This window comes from Penicillium argentinense, assembly GCF_028826775.1.
Source record: "Penicillium argentinense strain IBT 30761 chromosome Unknown utg000004l_segment0_segment0, whole genome shotgun sequence".
NCBI lineage: Eukaryota > Fungi > Ascomycota > Eurotiomycetes > Eurotiales > Aspergillaceae > Penicillium > Penicillium argentinense.
In genome coordinates, this window is record NW_026622663.1 from 801227 (window position 1) to 821739 (window position 20513).

The 20513-nt window shown below is 50.6% G+C and overlaps 7 protein-coding genes across 7 annotated transcripts; 2 read left to right on the top strand and 5 right to left on the bottom strand.

The window, feature by feature from the left end:
- Window positions 1-609: 609 nt before the first annotated feature.
- On the bottom strand, window positions 610-2881 carry N7532_003244 (pre-rRNA-processing protein ESF1; the record flags this gene model as incomplete). Its single annotated transcript, XM_056615738.1, has 2 exons — window positions 610-2720; window positions 2803-2881. The coding sequence occupies 2 exons, from the start codon at window positions 2879-2881 to the stop codon at window positions 610-612; spliced, it is 2190 nt and encodes a 729-aa protein (XP_056476095.1).
- Window positions 2882-4364: 1483 nt separating this feature from the next.
- Window positions 4365-5018, bottom strand: N7532_003245 (uncharacterized protein; the record flags this gene model as incomplete). The annotated part of the gene is made up of 2 exons (XM_056615739.1): window positions 4365-4801; window positions 4910-5018. 2 exons carry the CDS (start codon window positions 5016-5018, stop codon window positions 4365-4367), a joined length of 546 nt encoding a protein of 181 aa, XP_056476096.1.
- A 1649-nt stretch (window positions 5019-6667) lies between these two features.
- On the bottom strand, window positions 6668-8740 carry N7532_003246 (uridine kinase family protein; the record flags this gene model as incomplete). Its single annotated transcript, XM_056615740.1, has 9 exons — window positions 6668-7151; window positions 7205-7436; window positions 7489-7530; window positions 7586-7699; window positions 7756-7798; window positions 7850-7994; window positions 8053-8180; window positions 8254-8543; window positions 8635-8740. 9 exons carry the CDS (start codon window positions 8738-8740, stop codon window positions 6668-6670), a joined length of 1584 nt encoding a protein of 527 aa, XP_056476097.1.
- N7532_003247 (glucose-induced degradation complex GID8) lies at window positions 8727-10023 on the top strand (the record flags this gene model as incomplete). The annotated part of the gene is made up of 4 exons (XM_056615741.1): window positions 8727-8741; window positions 8798-8877; window positions 9090-9285; window positions 9472-10023. The coding sequence occupies 4 exons, from the start codon at window positions 8727-8729 to the stop codon at window positions 10021-10023; spliced, it is 843 nt and encodes a 280-aa protein (XP_056476098.1).
- Window positions 10024-10936: 913 nt separating this feature from the next.
- On the bottom strand, window positions 10937-13118 carry N7532_003248 (putative NADH-ubiquinone oxidoreductase 64 kDa subunit; the record flags this gene model as incomplete). The annotated part of the gene is made up of 3 exons (XM_056615742.1): window positions 10937-10953; window positions 11013-11744; window positions 11798-13118. The coding sequence occupies 3 exons, from the start codon at window positions 13116-13118 to the stop codon at window positions 10937-10939; spliced, it is 2070 nt and encodes a 689-aa protein (XP_056476099.1).
- A 621-nt stretch (window positions 13119-13739) lies between these two features.
- On the bottom strand, window positions 13740-19684 carry N7532_003249 (putative sister chromatid cohesion protein Mis4; the record flags this gene model as incomplete). Its single annotated transcript, XM_056615743.1, has 4 exons — window positions 13740-18577; window positions 18632-18765; window positions 19245-19434; window positions 19507-19684. 4 exons carry the CDS (start codon window positions 19682-19684, stop codon window positions 13740-13742), a joined length of 5340 nt encoding a protein of 1779 aa, XP_056476100.1.
- A 350-nt stretch (window positions 19685-20034) lies between these two features.
- On the top strand, window positions 20035-20504 carry N7532_003250 (DNA-directed RNA polymerase I core subunit RPA12; the record flags this gene model as incomplete). The annotated part of the gene is made up of 2 exons (XM_056615744.1): window positions 20035-20149; window positions 20212-20504. The coding sequence occupies 2 exons, from the start codon at window positions 20035-20037 to the stop codon at window positions 20502-20504; spliced, it is 408 nt and encodes a 135-aa protein (XP_056476101.1).
- Between the last annotated feature and the right edge of the window lie 9 nt (window positions 20505-20513).

Sequence of the window (20513 nt, forward strand, 5' to 3'; positions counted from 1 at the left end):
GGCGAGGGGGGATACCCGCCGTCAGGGAAAGTACTCGGGAAGTGTAGAGAAACGGTCCGTTCGAGGAACGCAGTGTAACGATGGGTATCAGACAGCTAGTATGGGACTAGACTGCATGTACCCATTGCTTAATTCCACCGGGCAGCTACCATCATCGACGGACGGAGGGGCGAGAGTCTGGAGAGGCGGCTGGGGGAGGGGAGAAATGGAAGAGCAGTGACTGGAAAGTGGGATGAGCTGCAGCAGTGGGGCGGGTACAACAGGCAAGTCGGAGACAATTGGCGGGGGCACCCCACAGTGAACAGAGAGAAAAAGAGTCAAAAAGAAACGAAGCAGCGACGACGCAGTTCTTCAATGGAGTGGGGAGTTGGAGAGGAAGGGTGGAGTGGATGGAAAGGGCGGTGAGTAGCGACAACGGGTATGCCACATGATCTCAGCCTCACAGTGACACCGCATCGCTGGTTACGCCGGCTCGACTCGGTGAAAGCGCGCTACATGTCTGATACCTGGCTACGCGTGTGTGATATGCTGGATCAATCGCTGTGTTATGTGATATGTCATCTGTCCAACCTGTATCTAAACATCAGAGCTCCAACCAGAGCGTCTGCTTTATGCTTTTGACTGCCGCTTGACCTTGTCCACCAACCGCTTGAGGTCCTCAGACCCTGCTTCCTTCGATGCCTTCTTCTGCTTCTTCGAGCTATCCTGGCGCTCAGTTGCTGCCTCGGCCTCACCGTCATCTCGGGTGCGTCGGCGCTTACGACCTTCATCCAACAGGGCCTTCATACCGGAAGTAGCCTTGAACCGAGGATTGGTAGGATCAATGGCAAACTCGTGGCTCTCGTACAGACGAGCAAATCGAGGATCTTGGACGTCGACATTGAATTCATCGGCAGCCACTGCGGCGGCAGCTTCCTTAGCCTTAGCCTTGCCCTTGCCCTTCTTCCGCTTGGCCTGCTTCTCAGCCTTTTCAATCTCATTCATGTCGAAGTGCTTGATATTTGCCTTCTTGTCGTCCACCATGAGAAGCTCCAGCTCGGCTCGTTGAGCAGCGGAGGCAGCTTCTTCAGCAGCACGTTCCTCGCGCTTCTTGCGTTTGTCCTCCTTGCGACGTGCTGCCGATTCGGCCTTGCCACTAGGTTCATCGAAGAACGGATCATTAAAGCCCAGGTCCTCCTCCGCATCTTGCGGTGCCTCGGTCGTAGCAGGCGCCTGGTCGTCATTATCTGAAGCCCCCTCGGCTTCCTCGGCATTGTCATCGCCGCGCTTAGCCTTCAATTTCTCCTTTCTCCGCTTCTTGCGCTCACGCTCCTTCCGCACATATTTGTCGATTGTGCTCTCTTCGATCTCCGGCTCGTTCTCAAAGATAGTGTCCTTGCCGTGGCCACCAGCCAGACCCGATGTAAATGTCACTTCCATCTCACCGACTGGCCCAACCGATTTGGACTTTGTAGGCTCAGTGCTGAGACCCAGCAATGCCCGCATCCGCTGTCTCTCAGCCTCCCGTTTCGAGAGTTTGCTAGACGTGCCTTCGTTAGTTGTGTTGTCGACAACTTCCACACCACCGTCTTCGTCATCTTCATCTTCGCTATCCGAGCTGTCGCTGCCAAGGTACGCCTTTAGGTCATTTTCGTCGATATCCTTCCGCGAGCCACGGAATGCACGAGCCTGGGCTTCCTTGCGAGACTTGTCATCCGCGTCCCAAGTCAACTTGACTTTGCTGTGCTGAAGAGCATCAGTGACGAAATCACTAGGTTTGTAACCGTCGGGGATCCGTGAACATTGGTCTCGGGGCTTGTCGTCATCGAAGTCGGTATCATCGGGCACGAAACGAAGGTCGAAGAAATTGGCGCTAGAAAGATACTCGGCACCGTCCACGAGGTCATAGACATGCTTCGCCACTTCCTTGGTAGAGAATTCAAGGATTGCGTAGTAGTAACGGAGCCTCTCGAGCTGGTAGCGACGCAATTGTGTCGAGTTGAACTCTTCTCCCTCATCGCTCTTGAGCATAGATTTCTTGATTTGCTCCTCTTCCTCGTCAGAGTCGAGTTCCTCGTCGTCCTCCTCCTCGCCCTGCTTGGTTGCAAAGATCTCTCGTGGCGGACCCTCAATCTCTTCCTTCTCCATTCGCTCCTTTCCAAATTCACTAGGGTAAACTACGACCTTGAGCACACGGCCTCCCGTCGGGGCAAAGCTCGAGAACACGGCCATCAGATCCTCGGCACGAATGTTGTCCCAGTCCAGGTTGACGACAGCAATGCGGTTGGTGACTTCTCCGAGGGGCACGTTGGCCTGCTGCTTATCGGGGAATTCGACCTCGTCGTCCTCGTTCTCCACCTCGTCGTCTTCTTCTTCTTCGCTGGAGCTTTCCTCTTCAGACGAAGATTCGGAGAAGCCACCGTCACGGGCAGGGTCGTAAGCGCGTCCTTCAACCCGCTTCAGTTCCTTTTGCACTTCATCGTCGTCGTCGATACTGACATCGTCTGCGACATCGTCGTCCTCCTCCTCATCATCCTCGTCCAATCGATAGAACTTCTTCAGCTGTTTCTTGGTATCGTCGCGGGCCAGTTTCCGTCCGTATCGGTCCACAGCAGCGTTGGAGGAGAAATCCTTATCATCGAGCATGTGCGCAAAGCGCTTATCAAGTTTGACATGGGTCTGGCGCTTGCTCGGGAGACGATAGCGAGGATCGGTTTGAATGTTGGAGAATCGCGGATCGGCTATGAATATCAATTAATTAGCGACTGTCATTCTTTTCCCACGATTTTCCGCACGGTGAGAGCAAGCCGGCGTAGTACATACTGATCACCGGACCGGCTTCGCCTTTGGCACCTTTCGCGCCACCGGCCTTCCTTGACTTTTTCTTGTCTTGGCCTGCCATTGTGTTCTGCGCCCGTAGAGTAACAGTACACTGAGGCCAAAGGGAACTGTGATTCAAAGATGCAATAAAGTGTGTCGATGGAGGAACTGCGGCGCGGACAAATTTCTTTTTTCTGCCGGTCCTATGTTTTGAGGCGGTGATGCACGTGCAGCGTCGCTCAAAACGGTAAGGGCGGGCGGTCGAACTGTATCACCTCCGCTGAAGGTACCAGAACCGGTCGACCAATAAGCCTGGTCTGATTGTTTGCTTGAACACATTGGAAATCGCTGTTTTGTTCCATGAGTGTGGATTGAATAGAATGGAATCGACTTGATTGCAAGGCCCGGAATCCTCATCCATGCATTTGAAATCACTGGCATTTACGTTCTTCTATTAGAGTCTTACCCTAAGGTACAATTGGCACAAGGCCCTTAATGCTCATACATGCCCCGGGAATATTTAGTCTCTTCGATTACAATTTTACAGTTGAAGATACTTGGAGGTGTAAAGAGTCAATTGATTAAACACGATGCTGCATACCCCGAAGGAATGAATGATTGAAGCCCGCGCGGTCATATGTATGGACAAACCCCCAGGTCGTCGACGCCCTAGAAAGTGAACCTCCTAGAAGCCAGAAACATCTCCCTCATGCCTTTAAACCAGAAAGAGCCCCATACTGAAGGTGCCAATTGGAAGTGAAAACAGGAGACAAAAGACATTGTGGACAGTAGATGGACGTTGTCGATATTTTTCGGTCGAGGCAATGTCGACGTATACACGCGAGACGTTCGGTAATCCACTGGCAGACGGTGGACAACACAAAAGGCAGAGACATCACTATAATACTGATAGACAGGAAGAGGTCCATACGTTGGGCTCGCGCCAGTAGCAGGCGATCTCCGGGTCTCTGAGAGCAGGATTTACGGCAAGCTTCAAACCACTCCCCCAGAGGGGGTTACCAACCAGTCTGCAACAGTGAAGTCACAGACCGCGAAGGGAAGCTTAGCTGGTACCAACCTGATGAGAGACTTCGAAGGCCCGCTACCTCACCGCAGAATAAAAAAATACCCGAAGGTAACTGCACCCAAATCAATGGTGTTCCTGGCTGTTCAGTAGTTCAAGGTTGTCTCAGGCGATCTGTGTTGGTACCGGGGCAGGATTTTCGATAGGAGGTGGAACGTCTCGTGTAGTGGTGTTGTCTCGAAGCAAATGCAGAGCATCTTGTCAAGGTGCAGTCGGAAAGGCGTCGCGAAAACGAAGTAGTTAAGACAGGTGGTAAAATCAGCATCTTGTCGAACGTGATTGAAGCGGTGTTGCATAAGCGAAGGGGCGAAGACAGGTTGTGAATGGCCGTATGAACCGCGCGGTCCAATATGATCTGGGCATGCAGAAACAAAATGAGAGGTAGTTCATATTAAAGACTGAACGCCTCGACATAACCTGTATTCTTGTCAGCAAGGTTCAAGAGCAAGGATTTGAGAGCTTGAGTGTATTACTCTTCAGATTATCCCCGGAAGCCGGCAAATATTGTTGATCTTTTTTTGGACTTGAAACATGTTTGGTGGTTGATGTTGTTGTGGATGATGTTGTGGATGATGTTGTGGATGATGTTGTGGATGATGTTGTGGATGATGTTGTGGATGATGTTGTGGATGATGTTGTGGATGATGTTGTGGATGATGTTGTGGATGATGTTGTGGATGATGTTGTGGATGATGTTGTGGATGTTGTTGTGGATGATGTTGTGGATGTTGTTGTGGATGATGTTGTGGATGATGTTGTGGATGATGTTGTGGATGATGTTGTGGATGTTGTTGTGGATGTTGTTGTGGATGTTGTTGTGGATGATGTTGTGGATGATGAGTTGCAAATGTAAAGAATGATTCAAATCGGTCGGTCGGATGTCGTAATGAATTGCGGAAAACCGACACGAGGCAAGGACTTGAGTGGGGAATCGAAGTCCCGAAAAAGAGCTGTGTGGATATTAGCAGTGTATCCTAGACAATTGTTTCGAGGCCGGGAAGTAAGGCATCAATGGACCACATATACCTTTCAAAAGAGTGGTAAAAGGTGAAAAGAGCAAGGTTGATGAAATGTCATGGACAAGGATGGACGTCGGAAGAGAATGAAGACCACAAGCGATGATGGAGGTCGCCATGATAACGAAGCGCAAGGTGAGGCGCTGACAAAGACAGTGGTAAAGCCAGATGATGGATGTCTTAACTTGTCATGAGGGAACTTCATGAAGCTGTATGAACATCAACATGAGCCACGGCAACGTGTCTTCGTGAAGGCCGGTGTGGGTGTGAAGCAACGAATGGCTCAACATGATGTTGGTATGTGGTGAAGAAATAAGAGGGTCAAGACCCGTGAAGGTCTCGACAATTCATGAGATCTGTGAAGGGCATGTCAGCAAGGAACGAAGATCGAAAGAGGGGGAACTCCAAGGATATACCAAACAAGATTGAGAGTACTCATGAGCAATACAAGTGGTGAAGGCAAATAGTGATTATATGTAGCCAAGCATACAAGTCATGACCCAAGGGCAGGTAAGTGTCGAGGACATTTAGTGAAGACATGTGATGAAGGATGAAGGACCAAGGTAGGATGTGGTAGTAGCATGGGTCACATGACGGAAGGCGGTCAAGTCGATGTGGGTTGGTGAGATGAGATGGTGTTGAAGAAGCTGAGAGTTGCGAAGGGAAGAAATGAAGTGAGTGCAGATGTGCCTTCTTATGCTGAGCAATCGCGGGCGCGTTCCTATTGGCTGGGGCGGCATCACGCTCTGAGTGGTAACCAATAGTAAGTGGCCTTGGCAGGAGTCACCGCTTTGGCAGAATACGTATAGCTCTGAAAGGTACATGGGCTTGAGGGACTCACTCATGGATTACAGGCATGAAATGGCTGGAAACGAGGGTAATTTCATGTTAAAACCCAGCATAAATGCCACTTGAAAAAACCTTGTAGATATTTGCCATTCACAGCGCGTAGCACCTCGATATCTTGATCCAAAACTGCCGATCTATGTCCTATCCGAGCTGCCATACATTTTTGTATACGTTGCCAAGCATACCTTCAACGAATGCCAGATGGGCTGTAGCAAGCCACAGGCACCTATGGCTATTTGAAACATACTGCAATACTTGCGGATGCATTTACTCTGTTTGACTGTCACCCCAATATTTTGAAGCCGTTTTGGGGGGCAATAATGGCCTCTGAATCTAGCAGACTTTTTCGAGGGTTTGGCCTTGGGACGGGTCGTTGCAGATGTGCAAGAGAACCGGCTACCCCCTCGACGCGAGCTCAATTTCAGAGGGTGACCCCCATCGGAATCACATCGATCCTGTACTAACATGACCCTCTATCGCAAGCTCTTGGATCAGGTAATAAGAGTCTCGCTTCTTGAGTCTCCGCGGGATAGATGTCTAGCGTTGCTGATGATTTTTTGGTCGACGCGCCGGCCAGGGGTACCTCGTGGAGTTTATCCGCAACAAGCTTCTGTCCCACCTCTGTCTGCCAGGCGTTCTCCACGTAGAAAACCTACACTTGGGGTCGAGAAATGCAATTTACGACAGTGAATAAATATAGAATGTAATCAGCAGCATTTTCGGAACATTTGATATTCATACCTCCGACTACTTGACCGAAACACATTCTATCGTATCTTACTTAAGTGTGCAACATACCTTCGAATAGTCCTACTACTGACTTAAAGGGATCCTGGTTTCTCAACACGGAAATAGTATATGCAGCATTCGTATATGTACTTCGTAGCCTGGACACCATGATCTCTATCGTAAGGGCTAACTAGCAGCCAAAATAGCGTCGCTCCATCCACCGCGGCTCGCCTTCATTCTCAATCCGACCAACGACGACCTGGATCTTGGGGTAAACCGCTGTCAATCGCTTCAACCCAGTTTCTCCTGCAGCACAAGTCACGAAGACAATGCGTTCCTGTCGCACGCCATGATCGATCAACACTCGCACAGCCATCAGAGCTGCTCCGCCGCTAGTCATCTGGGGATCCAGAAGCATCACCATAGAGTGTTCCTCAATACCCTGTTGTACTTTCAAGTAGTGGAGCTCCGGCTCTGCGCTGCTCTCGTCTGTCTGGATCAAGAGTCGGCCGGTAATGCAATCGGGGATGGTTCGTTTCAGGGCTGTTTCTAGGCAGGAGCCACCACGGAGTATCGCGACAGCGGAAACGGTGCCATTTTGGTTTAGACCCAGGTATTTATTGCCTTGAGGAGTCTCCACGGCGGTTGGAACATACGTCGACATGTCGAGGGCCCTATGGAAGTTCAGGTTAGCATGTTTTGACAAATAATGCAGAAAAAATCGTACTTCTCAATCAGGATTGAGGCAAGTCGGTCGAAATAAAACACGAAATCATCTTGCTGAGTATCGGGATTCTGTAGAATAGTGTTCATGCCTAGAAACTGAGGCGTGGAGGGCAGCACATGCACATTTGGCGGCAGCTCCACCTTGGCTGCGATCAGACCAAGCTTGCGGAGTTCCTCAGTGTGCTTCTCTGACTTCTCCTGAAGCTTTCGTTGGATGTGCTTGGACACCATGTCTGGATAGATTAGTGTCAAAAATTGGATAAGTGTAGTCACGAGATCACCTACCGATAGCAGTCAAGTTCTCGATTCCGCGGGGGATAATGATATCTGGAGATTCAATTAGACCTGGCAGAGTTAGCGGATAAAGGAAATTCATTTATACCAGAGATGCGCCGTTGAGGCTCCACATATTTGTTGTACGATGGCTTCACGTAAGCAAACCATTGCTTGATGATGCCTTCGATGTCACGTCCTCTTTCACGAACATCACGGAGAACTGAATTGATTCTGTTTAGCGAGGACCACCAGATTTCTAGAAGTCAGGCCACCTACTGCGACGGCCGAGGCAAACATCCATGTCCGCCTCAACAAAAATCTATGCAGGATTAGCCCAGATACGCACGTGGGGTGGAGCATGAAACCATACCTTCACATCCAGAAGATCGACAACGCGGGGATCATGAAGGGCCAGGATACCATCGAGAACCAGCACTCGAGGCGAGTAGAGGGTCTGCGTCTGTGGTTGACGCTGGTGCTCGGCGAACGAATAGACCGGGATGTGGGCTTTCTTGCTGATAACGTATTCCGGTCAGGTCGACTGGGGCGAAACGCTCAACCACGCAAACCTACCCTTTCTTCAAGTCCCGCAAAGTTTCCACCAAGATATCAAAATCAATTGATTCCGGGCAGTCGAAATCATATTCATTCGCATGCGCCTTGCGATGTTCCTCGGGACTCAACGACTTGTAGAATGAATCCTAAGCCGACCGTATGTTAGAATCCGAATATCACACAGCCAGAGAGCATATATATAGAGTCTGCGAATCATACAATCGAGAGAATCACCACCCAGGGCAAGTTCAACGATTTGACGATCTCGGTAGCCACCGAGGATTTGCCGGAGCCGGAGCTCCCAGCGATACCGATGATGCTCAGGTCCTGCCATGGCGGCGAGTAGTTGACCTCCGGGGTCAGCGACTGAAAGGGAGAGACAGACTCCATGGCCCCTTCATACACCACCGGCGGAACGTTGACCGAGGCGAATGTCTTAACTCGAAGAGTTGAGGGTCGAGTCGGCCTCCATCGCGGCGATCGATCGGGCTTAGCGCGGACCCGTTTCGCTTGCGGCTGACATAATCGCTTAAGTCATTTTCTTTCTCCCGCAGCTCTCCCATCTTCTTCTCTTCCCATCTCTTCAGGGCATTCTCCCACCCCAGCGTTCAGCCTTTCCTCCATGGCCGTCGTCTCCCGGGCTGCCTTTGAGCTTTACGGATAGCTTCCACATCGCAGCAGCTATCCTCAGCATGTCTGCTAACATTGTATGATGCCCGGGGTGTTCTCACCCGTGGTTACTCATTTTTCTAACACCTCACAGATGTCTCGTACTCCCTCTACCGCGACGCCGGTATGGAACCAGTTCGAGCGCAAGGTTGACGAGGTCAAGACAACCAAGACGTGAGTCGCCCTCCTCCCCATCGGCCCTACCGCCCATCGGCTCTGCCGAACCTACCCTGTTGCATGATGCATCTTGAAAATCAAGTTGGGAATCTCTCTGAAAAAAACTGAAGAGAACATGTTAACTTGTCTATCTGAAACAATTGCCCTCATTTGATCTTCGTATCATTTCACACATACTTTGGCGCATAGTTGCTAATAGCAATTCGCAGTGATATCAATCATCTGGTTATGGACTACCTCATCACCAACGGATACCCCGGTGCCGCAAAGAGATTTGCAGCGGAAGCCAACATCCAACTCAAGACGGATCTGGAATCGATTCACGAACGGGTTGAGATACGGAGTGCCATTTATTCGGGCGATATCAAGTTGGCGATCGAGAAGCTTAATGAGCTGAACCCAGAGGTAAGCAATCCTTCTTTGCATCAGCACCATCATCATCACACCTCCCCTCTTGCTATGATTATATCAGTTTCATGCACCACTCCTACATACCCTCCGGGGAGTTGCGGAAAAACAAACATCTTCAGTCCTCAGTATGATCAGCAATCACTCATCTCACATTACCAACGCACACAACACCTTTCTCAGTGCAAGGCTAACGAGATAAACCAGATATTGGACCAGAACCAATCCTTGCACTTCGCGCTGCTGCGTCTGCAGCTGATCGAGCTCATTCGTACGTGCACCTCGGTTCCCAATGGCGATATCAAGCCAGCCTTGGAGTTCGCGACACTGCAACTCGCCCCGCGAGCCCCTACCAACCCACAGTTCCTCGAGGACATGGAGCGAACCCTCTCGCTTCTGATTTTCCCCAAGGACCAACTGGTCCCCGGCCTAGCCACCCTCCTAGACCCAGGCCTCCGTAAAGAAATCGCTGCTCGTGTGAACGAAGCTATCCTGGAGCACCAGGGCGCCCGTAAAGAGGCGCGACTCCGACACTTGGTGAAGACTCGGGCCTTTGCCGAGAACAAGGCCCGCGAGGCCAAGAAGGATATTCCTGATAAACTGGACATCGGCCTGCTCAGCGAAACTCACGACAGCACCCATTCCCGTAACAATAACCACGTCAACGGATCCACCAACGGAAACGGCGACATAGTCATGACCAACAACGGCGATGTCGACTCCATGATGTCTTGAAAACCAAGATCTAGTCTGGCGTGATCGGCTTCGGCCTGCCTTTGTTCGGGGAAATTCTTCCCCGTTTCTAACCACTCATCATCCGGCTTTTGTTTTTGATTGCTTAGCGATGGCGCTTCGGTGTATTTTTCCATCTATTTCTCTTCCTGGCGGAGTTCTTTGGAAGTTGGTCTACCAGTCCAGATACAGGTAAATTCGTCGCACTGCTGTGCACACAATATTATTCTTACGCGCAGTTCATCTGTCTCGAAATTTCTTCTGCATTTAATCTTTCGTATAAGTATATGGCCGTTCGCTAGTGTATTTCTCCACCTTACGCATGACGCCTATTGGTTTTCAAAAGATGCGTCCTCGTTAATGCTGTGCCAAGGTGACGGGTAGTAGGTGCACTACTGTGATACAGCACGGTATGCCGAGGCGCAGTCACTCTCACTGCACCAGTGTGCGTGAAAAGCATGTGAGGTGCCTCATTATTGCGAGCCACTAATACGTCTCACGTGGTATCATTCAACTTGAAATATATGTTTATTCATTGCAACAGCTAGTGTTACGAATCAATTGATGCTGACCTCGATATATTGTCGTACTGCTCCGAAGACGTTGGCATATCGAATATGTATCATGGTAGTATCAACATAATTTCCGCAGAAGCCAGAATATATCCAGCCATTAGATACAACGAGGCATGCATACTAGAAAGAGACATGAAATGCTGATGTGTACATATGAACATAATGTGACCACAAAGACTAACCAGGAACTTGGAAAAAATCCACCATTCGTCGCTCAGTCCGTAGATGCGAGATACAAGGTAAATCCGAGATCACCCCTTGAGCCAGCAAAGATGAGAAAGAAAGAACAACGTTCACGCCCCAGACGAAAGTACTCGAAATGGCGCAAAATCCAAATGAATCTAGAAGCTCATGAGATCTGGCAAAACGTTAGAGTCATCTTATTTCATCAAGTCAACCCAAGGGGAACGATCATACCTCTTCCAAATAGAGCTCGCTTGGCCCAATCCATGGCCAACATACAGCGAGTTCGGAAGCTGACACTCTCGGCGAAGTAAATACTGCGCCAGAGGTACATGGCAATGACACCGCCGCTGAAGCTCATGCCACCGAAATCAAAGATGGCCGCGTTACTGATGTACGCCAGACTGCCGAGATGCTTGTACTTGAAAGCACGGTAGACTGCCTCGTCAAGGTCACCGTAATCAATCTGGTTAGCTTTCAGGCCCGGCAGGGACGCGGCAATCTTGGTCAACTTGCGGCCCAGGTACACACCCTGCTGGTTAGCGCGTTGGGCGGTGGCGGGAAGAGAAGTAAGCTTGGTATCGATCTGGTGGAGGAGCTCGGAAAGCTCGCCGTAGTCGAGAGTACCGGAGTGGTCCTTGTCGTATTGTTCGAAGAGACGGTCAAGACGGCGGAGATGGTTGGAGGCTTGAGGAAAGCGCTTCTTCACCCTGTTGGCGACATCGCGCCATTCGGAGAAGGTGAGGTGAACCTTCTCAGGATCACGACCCTTCTCCCAAGCAATGGTACGGAGGAAACGGATGATGTTTTCGGCGACGTTGTTTTGAACCGTGGAGCAGTCACCGATGGCGTAGACGTCGCCGAGAGGCGCACCGATTACACGGAGGTGGGAATCAGTCTCGAGGGCGTGCTTGTTGTTCTGACCTTCCAGCTTGTTGGAGAGAGTTTCGGCGATTTCAGCGCGGGCTGCAAACGAATTAGTTCAATCCAGAGCGCTGGGAGCATTCTATATCACTTACAGACACCAGTAGACCACAAGCAGAATCCGGTGGGGATCTCCTTGATAACAGTCTTTCCATCTTCGACCTGGCTGAACATGACCTTGTCCTTTTGCACTTCCTTGACGCGGGCATTGGTCAGGACCTCGACGCCGTCGCGAGCAAAGCGGCTTTCGGCGTACTTGGAGAGGGCCTCATCGTAAGTGTTCAAGATGTGGGTTCGGCTCTGGATGATATGGACGGAGATCTCATTCCGGACGATGCGCGGGAAAGAGTAAAGGAGGTCCTCGTTTAGCAAGTCAAACAGCTCAGCAGCGAACTCGACACCAGTCGGTCCACCACCACAAACAACGAAGGAAAGCAGACGACGGCGCTCCTCGTCAGTAGTGGTAGGCAGACAAGCCAACTCCATGTTCTCCAAAACCTTGTTCTTAATCTGGCGCGCATCATCAATGGTCTTCAAGAAGTTGCAGTTCTCCAATCCCTTGACGCCGTGCGGGTTCGTCACGCAACCGACGCCAACGACAAGCTTGTCATACGGCAGATAGAAGTTCTTCTTGTTACCATCATGATCAACCTGCGAGACCTCAACCAACTTCTGTGAGAAGTCGACATCTGTCGCAGAGGCCTTCAAGAAATGGCCATTGACACGTTCGATAATGCGGCGCACGGGTTCAACAAGAGAGCGAAGGCCCAGAGTACCGACTGTGGCGGAAGGCAGCATGGGCGTAAACAGAAAGTAGTTGGTCGGGGAAACAACAGTAACATGATAATCACCAGGGTTCAGGTTCTTGAGCAGCGCAATGCTACCCCAACCAGTTCCCAAGATCACCAGACGAGGCTTATCCTTCTGTTCCAGCATTGACTCGGAGTCATAGTCACCCACAAGGAAATCGGCAATGGGAAGGTTCTTGGGACCACCATGGCGTGGATTGAGAGCTAGCTCAGAGACAGGGATATCCTCCGCAGTGGGAGTTTCGCGGTATGTACTGGCGTCGTAGACGAAGAATGCGGCGACAATAACACCAGAGGCGACGACGAAGAAACCACAGTAAGAGAAAATCTTCGCCAACACCCGAAAAGTATTGGAACGAGTTGCGGGAGCAGCAGCTGTCGCCACATCGTCGGACTTGAAGCGGATCGGGAACGCGACATTCGGTACGGGACCGGAGGCACGTCGTTGCAGTGGACGTCGGTAGGTGGTGTGCAAGGAACGCGAGTGAGGCAAGACAGGAATTTTAGCAGTCAATGGCGTCCGGGGCGCGTGCAATGGAGCTTGAAAGCGCCCAATTGCCCTCAGCGTGGAGCCTTCTGGACGACTCCGAAGCAACGCTACGCTCATACTGAGTACTAGGCGGACTGCAGTACAGCTGGGGAAGAGCGCAGATCAACGGTTGCCAAGGAAAACAAAGCAGATCGACGGCCCACCCTGTGCAGGCGAAAAAAACGACCGTAAGAGAAAGAATGCAACGAAGGCTTTTGTGCTCAACTTGAAAACTTTGGGAGGAGGAACTGGCGCCAGGGACACTCGCGGACATTGCGGCGCCAGCGCAGTTGCCGACGTCATTTACAGATCACGTGGCACGGAAACCGGCACACCCGAAAACAGCCCTAAGCGGGTTCGGCGAGACCAGATCAATACAGTAGAACAATATTGTGACATGAATTGAATTCTATTATGTACTAATAGACATGAATATTGCGAGCCCGAGGAAACCGGCCTGGTGGCTCCAAAGAAGAAAATAACTCCCCAGCCCCGCCGCATGATGCATAAAATAGAACAAAAGGTACTCTCAGTCCCCGGTCTTAACATAGATCGCCTCGTGCATAACATCGCGTAAAACATGATGGTGACTCCTGAAATGCTGAATGATAAAGAAATCATGGGAAAAAGAAAATGGTGGAGGAAAAGCCCAAGAAAGAAAAAGATGATCATCATACGCAAAACACATGGGACAGTCCATCAGTCCCATGCCTCATCAGGCTCATTACTGAACCTTTTCTTGCCAATGGAAGACTTCCGGCTCTTAGATTTTTTGTTAACGCCCGTGCTCGAAACTGAGCTCTTGCGCTTCGGTGGACGGGTACTATCAGGGCCAGTCATCATTTCATCAGCCTCGCCGATAGCATCAAGACTATCCCCTTCAATATCATCGCCTCGGTCGACCTTGAACTCCTCATCTATGGCGAGGAGGGTTGAGAATTCTCGACACTTAGCAACCATAGCACCTTGGCTGCTGAGAGCAGCCATGTTTCTCGCGATGGCTTCCCAGAATTTGTCGCCGGTAACGCCATGAGACTTGGACGCGGCCTTGTTGAGCTCCTTGGCGGCCGCCTTTCCGTCCTTGTCCTTAGTTTGAGAATTGACGTTGTACAGACGTCGCAGGTAAGTTCGTGCCTCCCAAAGCATCGAGAGGGATGCAGCGGCCGTAGCGAGTAATCGCAGGGTAGTCGGATCGACTTGTTGTGGCATGCTGGTTTGCATCGCCATCTCCGTGGGAAGTCCCATCATTCCAGTCGGTGTGTCGATCACGGGCGGACCAATTGGGCTTGGGAAAATATCCACCTCAATGGCATGAGCGACAACGGTACCTGTCGATGAAACGATGCGTTCCATAGCAGTGATAGTGGGAACCAATTCAGCCAACTGATTGTACTCGAAGAATGCCAAGTTCTGAGAAATAAACCGAGCCAAGAGCAGATGCTCTGGCGGGTCTCCGGATGGGTCGAGCTCCTTAAGCTCGAAATTGACCTTTAATGCCAGGCTCGATAAGAACTTCTTTTGATACTTGCTGTTACTGATCTTGACGATTTCAAACAATGGTGCCAACTTGGCCACGTACGGTCGAGCACTTGCGCCGTTAGAGTCGCCAACCACATCACGCTGGTAGTAGAAAGCTTCCTGGATAGCTCGCATGTATTCTCGTTCGAACATGGACTCGAATTGCGAATGGAGCATCTTATGGGTATCGTAGGCGACCTTGGCGATTGCCGGCACAGTTGAGGTCTCCAGAGAGACCAGAACACCTGCGCACTCTTTGGGATGGACAAGTCCCTGTCGGTTGATAGACGCAATCAGCTCGATAGCTGTAAGCGAATATGTGTCTTGGCGCGATTGCGCCACTTTAAGCATGTTCTTTAAGAAGTGCTGAGCGATCAATGCTGCGGCTCCGTCATTATCGCTGGCCCTAAGCGAGCCCCCCAGCCGAGTAGAATCCTCCTGAGCAGCAGCCTCGGCAGTCGGCATAACTGCCTTCTCGGCTCTTCCTTCGTGGATGGAAAAGAAGTCTGCGAATGAGCGTAGCACAATATTCTGCAGACCCGGTGCATCCTCCTTGAAGACTTGAGCAAATGTTTTTCGCGTAGGATCTCGGCCGAACTGGCCGGGCCAAGATTGGCAAATTGATCCCAAGCTTTCTAGACCCATGACTCGCAGATCAAATGGCTGATTGAAGGATGTAAAAGGTAAGATGGAGTCCACCATCAAATCGGCCACGGTGCTGCCGGACCAGGTGGGGAACGAGCTCTTGAAATGAGGAAAGTATTTCTCGAGATCGCAGTGTCGACCAACACAACCAGCAATTCGGATGTAACTCTTTGCACGAGCAAGCACAGAGGCATTCGATTCTGCTCCCAAGTCCTTCAAGGCTTTGTATTGCTGTAGCGGTTTGAGCACAGACACCGTAAGCTTGACCAGTCGGTCTGTATTCTGCAAAACACTATTGATTGTCCACAAACAGGCCATGACTTCATTCAATTCGGCTCGTGCAAGCTTGGCTACACTCTTGAAGAGGTCGTTCTGTACTTCCTTGAGGAGTGTATTGTGCGCGGAAGAAAGATGTGGCAGGACACAGCGATAAATGACGACAACTGAGCGGAATATGAACAGATCATCCGCAGTAGCAAGGTGACCAATATAGGGGTGCAGAGCTTCCAACTGGTCGGGACTGAACAGTCTTGCATTTGCCTTAGAAAAAACGGTTATCGTCTGGAGAAGAGCTTGCTGGAAATCTTTTCCCGAGGCATCTGCATCTTCGACGAGTCTTTGGAACATAATGGCCACCATGGACTTGCAGACCTTGAAGTTCAAAGATGCCGACTTCGACTTGTCTGACAACACAGCTTTCAGGCAAGTGCTAAGAGAATCGAGAGCGGCATCGCTGCGCTGAACGAGACTGACAATCAAGCCAACTTGCTCGCCAAGAGCCATCTTGAGTTTGGGTCCATCCGAGGTAGACTCGATGGATTCGTGGAAAGGAACAAGCCAAATTTCCTCGAATGTCTGACGTGCCAAAGTCGCAACGCTCTCTTCGTGATCTCCTGTGCGTTGTAGGAAACTGTCCAGAATTGCCAATTTCAATTCATGTCGAGACGTTTTGTGGTAAATTTCCTTTAGCAGACTAATGCAACGCTTCCGAACACCAGCAGTAGGGTCAGCTGCACATGCGAGGATACTTCTACATCCGTCCTCTTCAAGCTTCGGCTTGAGACCGATACACTTCGCAATCAACGAAAGGGCCGAGTCTCGGACCATTGGAGAGGCGTCTGTTGTGCATCGGAGAATAACTCGCATGACCGAAGCATCGCGGTCAAGAAGGTTTGGATCTTTCTCAAGCATGTAGATTACACTCTTCAAGCTGCGGGTTCGAACCTTTGCTTGATCGCTGGCAATAGAGTTCAAAAGCACTTTGAGTATCGTATTAAAGGCTTTACCAAAACTCGAGTTCAAGACAGTCAAGATGTACGCGAATCTGCCGTGAACGTTCGAGATTGAATCGAACTGGCGGTGGGTTTCCAACCAGCGGGAATCGTGAAATGACTTTGAAAGGAGAACCACCAAGTCATCGGTCATGTCGTCATGGGCCATTTCTTCCTTGTCCTCGGCATTGTAGTATAGGGAGCAAACGGTTTTGGCCCATGTGGCTAGATAAAAGCCTCGTGCGCTCGCTAACTGCCAATTGTCCGAATTCTTGTCGTGCGACAGATACTCCAAAGCCATACGATACGGACCGTTGGGAGCAACGAGATCTTGTGGGTGGAGAGCTCGGGATGTAAAATCGTCAAACTGCTGTTTGAGGTAGTCGGTTATATCAGCGTCACCATCCTCCAAAGCCGGAAGCATATGTTGCGCCGTGGCGATGAGATCAGAAATTGCAGATCCCATCCAGCCCAGAAGTTCCAGAGCCATGCTCTTCGCGGTGGCCGGGCTCTTTTCTTGATCCGCGATGTTAACCATGTGTGATGCCATGATTCGAAGCAAAAGCTCAGCAGCAGGCCAGTCTGTCGATCCGAGTACATTGATCAAATCTTCGGTGAAGAGGTCAAGGATGTTGCGGTATGGTTGGTCACCACTCTTTGTGGATGTCATGGCGCGCTGAACGATGAATTTGACAATGTATTGCGCGCTGCGAGACGCGTTATCATACAGGCGATTGGCCTTTGTGGCCAAACGCTCCAAAGATTCGTCCAGTTCTTGCTCGTCCTCGGAATCATCCCTTTTGGTTCCATTGCCGTCAGTCATGGCTTCGTCTTCGTCTTCGCCATGGCCTTGCGCTTGAAGGCGGCGCTTGGCCTTCGACGCTCGTGGTACTTCCAGAGCAGTAGTTTGCACGAGTTGAAGGACCAGGGCTGTGAGAAGCTGGATGTTCTTGCCATCGGCAAGCTTGAATTGCCTAGCGCTTTGACGCGTGGAGGGAAGCTTTTCCAACGAGACCAAAATTTCGTCCAAGATGAATGGACGCTGATCAGGGTATTTGGAGAAAATTTTTGCCAGCACGTCCATTGCGCCGCGACGTGCAGGTTCGTACTTTTGATAGCCGACAGCAGATTGGTTGTCATTATGCGCATTTTCCACAAAAATCAACTTCGCTGCAAAGAACTCAGCCGACGTGATGGTCCCTTCCGAGACTTCAATACGAGACAAAAAGTCGGCAAACAGGGTGAGGACTTTCTTGCTCTGATTGATCAGACTACCAATGATCCGTTTCTGGCTGGCGAAGAAAGAGAAGCGTTCGGAATCTTTCCCATTAGAGCGCGCTTCCACTGCGGGGATAATGCAGTTGTCGAAGGCTTGATTCAACACATTTGGAATAGCCTCGATCAAATCCTCGGGACAAAGATCACGTTCCGTTTGGCGTCCCGACATTGTCTGGAGGAGAGTACCAATTGCAAGCATGGCATTCAGCACATCATCAACCCTGCTGATCCAGTCCTGGGATTCAGATTCGTTTAAGGAGTCGTTGAGGCTCAGATCCGGAGCCTGCGCGGCAATAATTGGTTTCTCGCACAGCTTTTGTACACGGTTTAGGTAGTCTGAGGGAATGTCGGGCAGCCGATCAAAGCCAGCTACCTTCCGAATAGCCTTTTGGAGGCGAGTGTGAGCATCGGAAGACAATATCATGCCGGTAATTTCTAAGGATCGGGCGTTGACAAAGGTAGGGTTCGGTCGGGTTGGATCAATCGTCATGTCAGGATCAATCTGGTCTTCGATTTCAAATATTTCGAGTAAGAGATCTTGCAGTTTCATGAGCGCGTCGTCTGCCTCAGCCTTCTGATCTTTAAGGCGGATAGCTGTCATCTCGCTGTCCACGCTGCGTTTTTGCTTCACGGCGGCTTGATTTCCAGGTTTGACGGTTGTTGGCTTCACGGGGACCACAACTGAGATCTGACTTGAAGTTTGGGTGATAACAGACGAGGGCTTCGAAGGAATCTGAGAAGGTGTTTGGTGGTGGTGATCAGTTGGGGCCTTCTTGGGGACGTCTCTCTTCTCGGCTTTGACATTGGTCGAGGCAACTTCCGGGTCTGTAAACAGTCAGTAGGGCCGGTCGATCAGGCCAAGCGCCTCTTGAGACTCACATCTGAATGCAATATCCGTGGTGTTCAGCATCATCTGGGCGAACGGGCCGAGTCCAGTATGGGTTGCGGGCTTGCCATCGGGGGTGCTGGTATGGGAGTTGTTCCGAGAAAGAGCGGAAGGTAGCTTGAATTTGCTGTGAGGCGGGGTCCAGAGTCAGCTGAATACGTATTGGAATGAATACCATTTTGCAATGAATACTGTCATGAAGACGGATGTGTTTTGCGCGTGGATACGTTTTCCAAATGGATACCGTAGTATGACCGTTGGGTTACGGTTACCAAATGGAAAACGTTGCGGAGTGGAGAACGGTTGCAAGACGGTTTCAGAGCGAAAAATGGTTGCAAAATGGAATATGGTCGTCAAACAAAAAAGGTTGTCAACGAAATATGGTTGTCCATGAACTATGGTTGAACAACGAAATGCGGTTGAACAACCGTTGCAAAACGGTCACCAAATGGAAAGCGGTCACCAAATGAAGATGGTCACCAGATAGAAATGAGCACAAAATGGAATTGGTGTAGAGTGGAAATGATTGGAATATGCAAATGCATAGGAAAAGGAGATTGTCCATGAACCGTTTATGAACCGTCCATGGACTGTGAAGAAACTTACAATTCTGTCAACTGGTCCCCATCCAGCAATTGTTGAAGATATTCACGAGAGGTCTCGAGGTGGTTCGACTCGTCCTGTCCAGACTGTATCTCCTCATCCAGTTCACTCAGGGTATTCCGGCCAGCTTGAAGCACATGGTTGATGGAGGTGGTAGTAGAGGGTCGGCCGACGTCAGGGCGAATTACACAGTCTAAAATCCTCAAAATCCGCATTAGTAGGAGTTTCTTTCAAACTTAGCGGCTTTCTCTTTCACAGAACTGACCTAGACCAAATACCGGCGCGCTAGACATGGAGGAGTACTGCAACGCCTCGTCTACTGAAAGCGGACGGGACTGAGCTTGCTGGAAGGGCATGTTGGCCCCGTTGGACCCGTAGCCCGCGTGCGACTGCGAATGGGCGTTGATGACGACCTGGACACTCGGGTGTCCATTCTGATCCATGATGGCGCTGTGATGGTTATTGGCGAATAGGGAGGGCGCTAATGTGGGGAGGAGAGGCCTGCTCGACGCAGCGACATGGCAGGTGCGTTGAGAGCATCTACGACATGCTTCACGGGGCGGATTTCCTGCGAACGAGTGGATTCTCGGAGACAGGAGAGCTCACGATGACCATATTCGTTCATCATTTCATCGGGATCTGCCGCGTCCGACCGCCTGCACGGGTATCGCGAGTGGCCCGTGCGACCAAAAAAAAGCCTCCGATGAATTTCAAGACTTTGCCGTCAATCGCGAATAATTCCATTCAAGAGAGCCCGGGTTCCTGCTGCTGTTCCTGACTCTTCACTATCACCATGTCGGCCATCGGATCTCTCATTTTCTGCACGGATTGCGGCAATCTGCTTCGCGAGTCCACTGGAGACGCCGATGCGATTCTACACTGCGATGTCTGCGGTACTCGCAACAAAGGTCAGTGGCTGAACAGACACTGGAATTCTCCTCTTCCAGAATTTTCTCTAATACTTTTACAGACACTACTCCGCAAACCATTGTCTCCGAATCCAAGCCCTCCGCCTTCCCGTCCGCACTGAGATCCAAGCGCTCTGCGGTTCAGACCCTCTCCGCCGAAGATCGGAAGACCGAGGCTGTCACGAACCACACATGCGAAAAGTGCGGTCGCAAAGAGATGTTCTTCACTACCGTCCAGCTGCGCAGTGCCGATGAAGGTAGTACGGTATTCCTTCGTTGCGTCTGCGGTCACAAGTACGTTATCAACTCTACTATCAACTTTACTCCTTACCAGAGCTCCATAAAACCCTCCTAACCACTACTT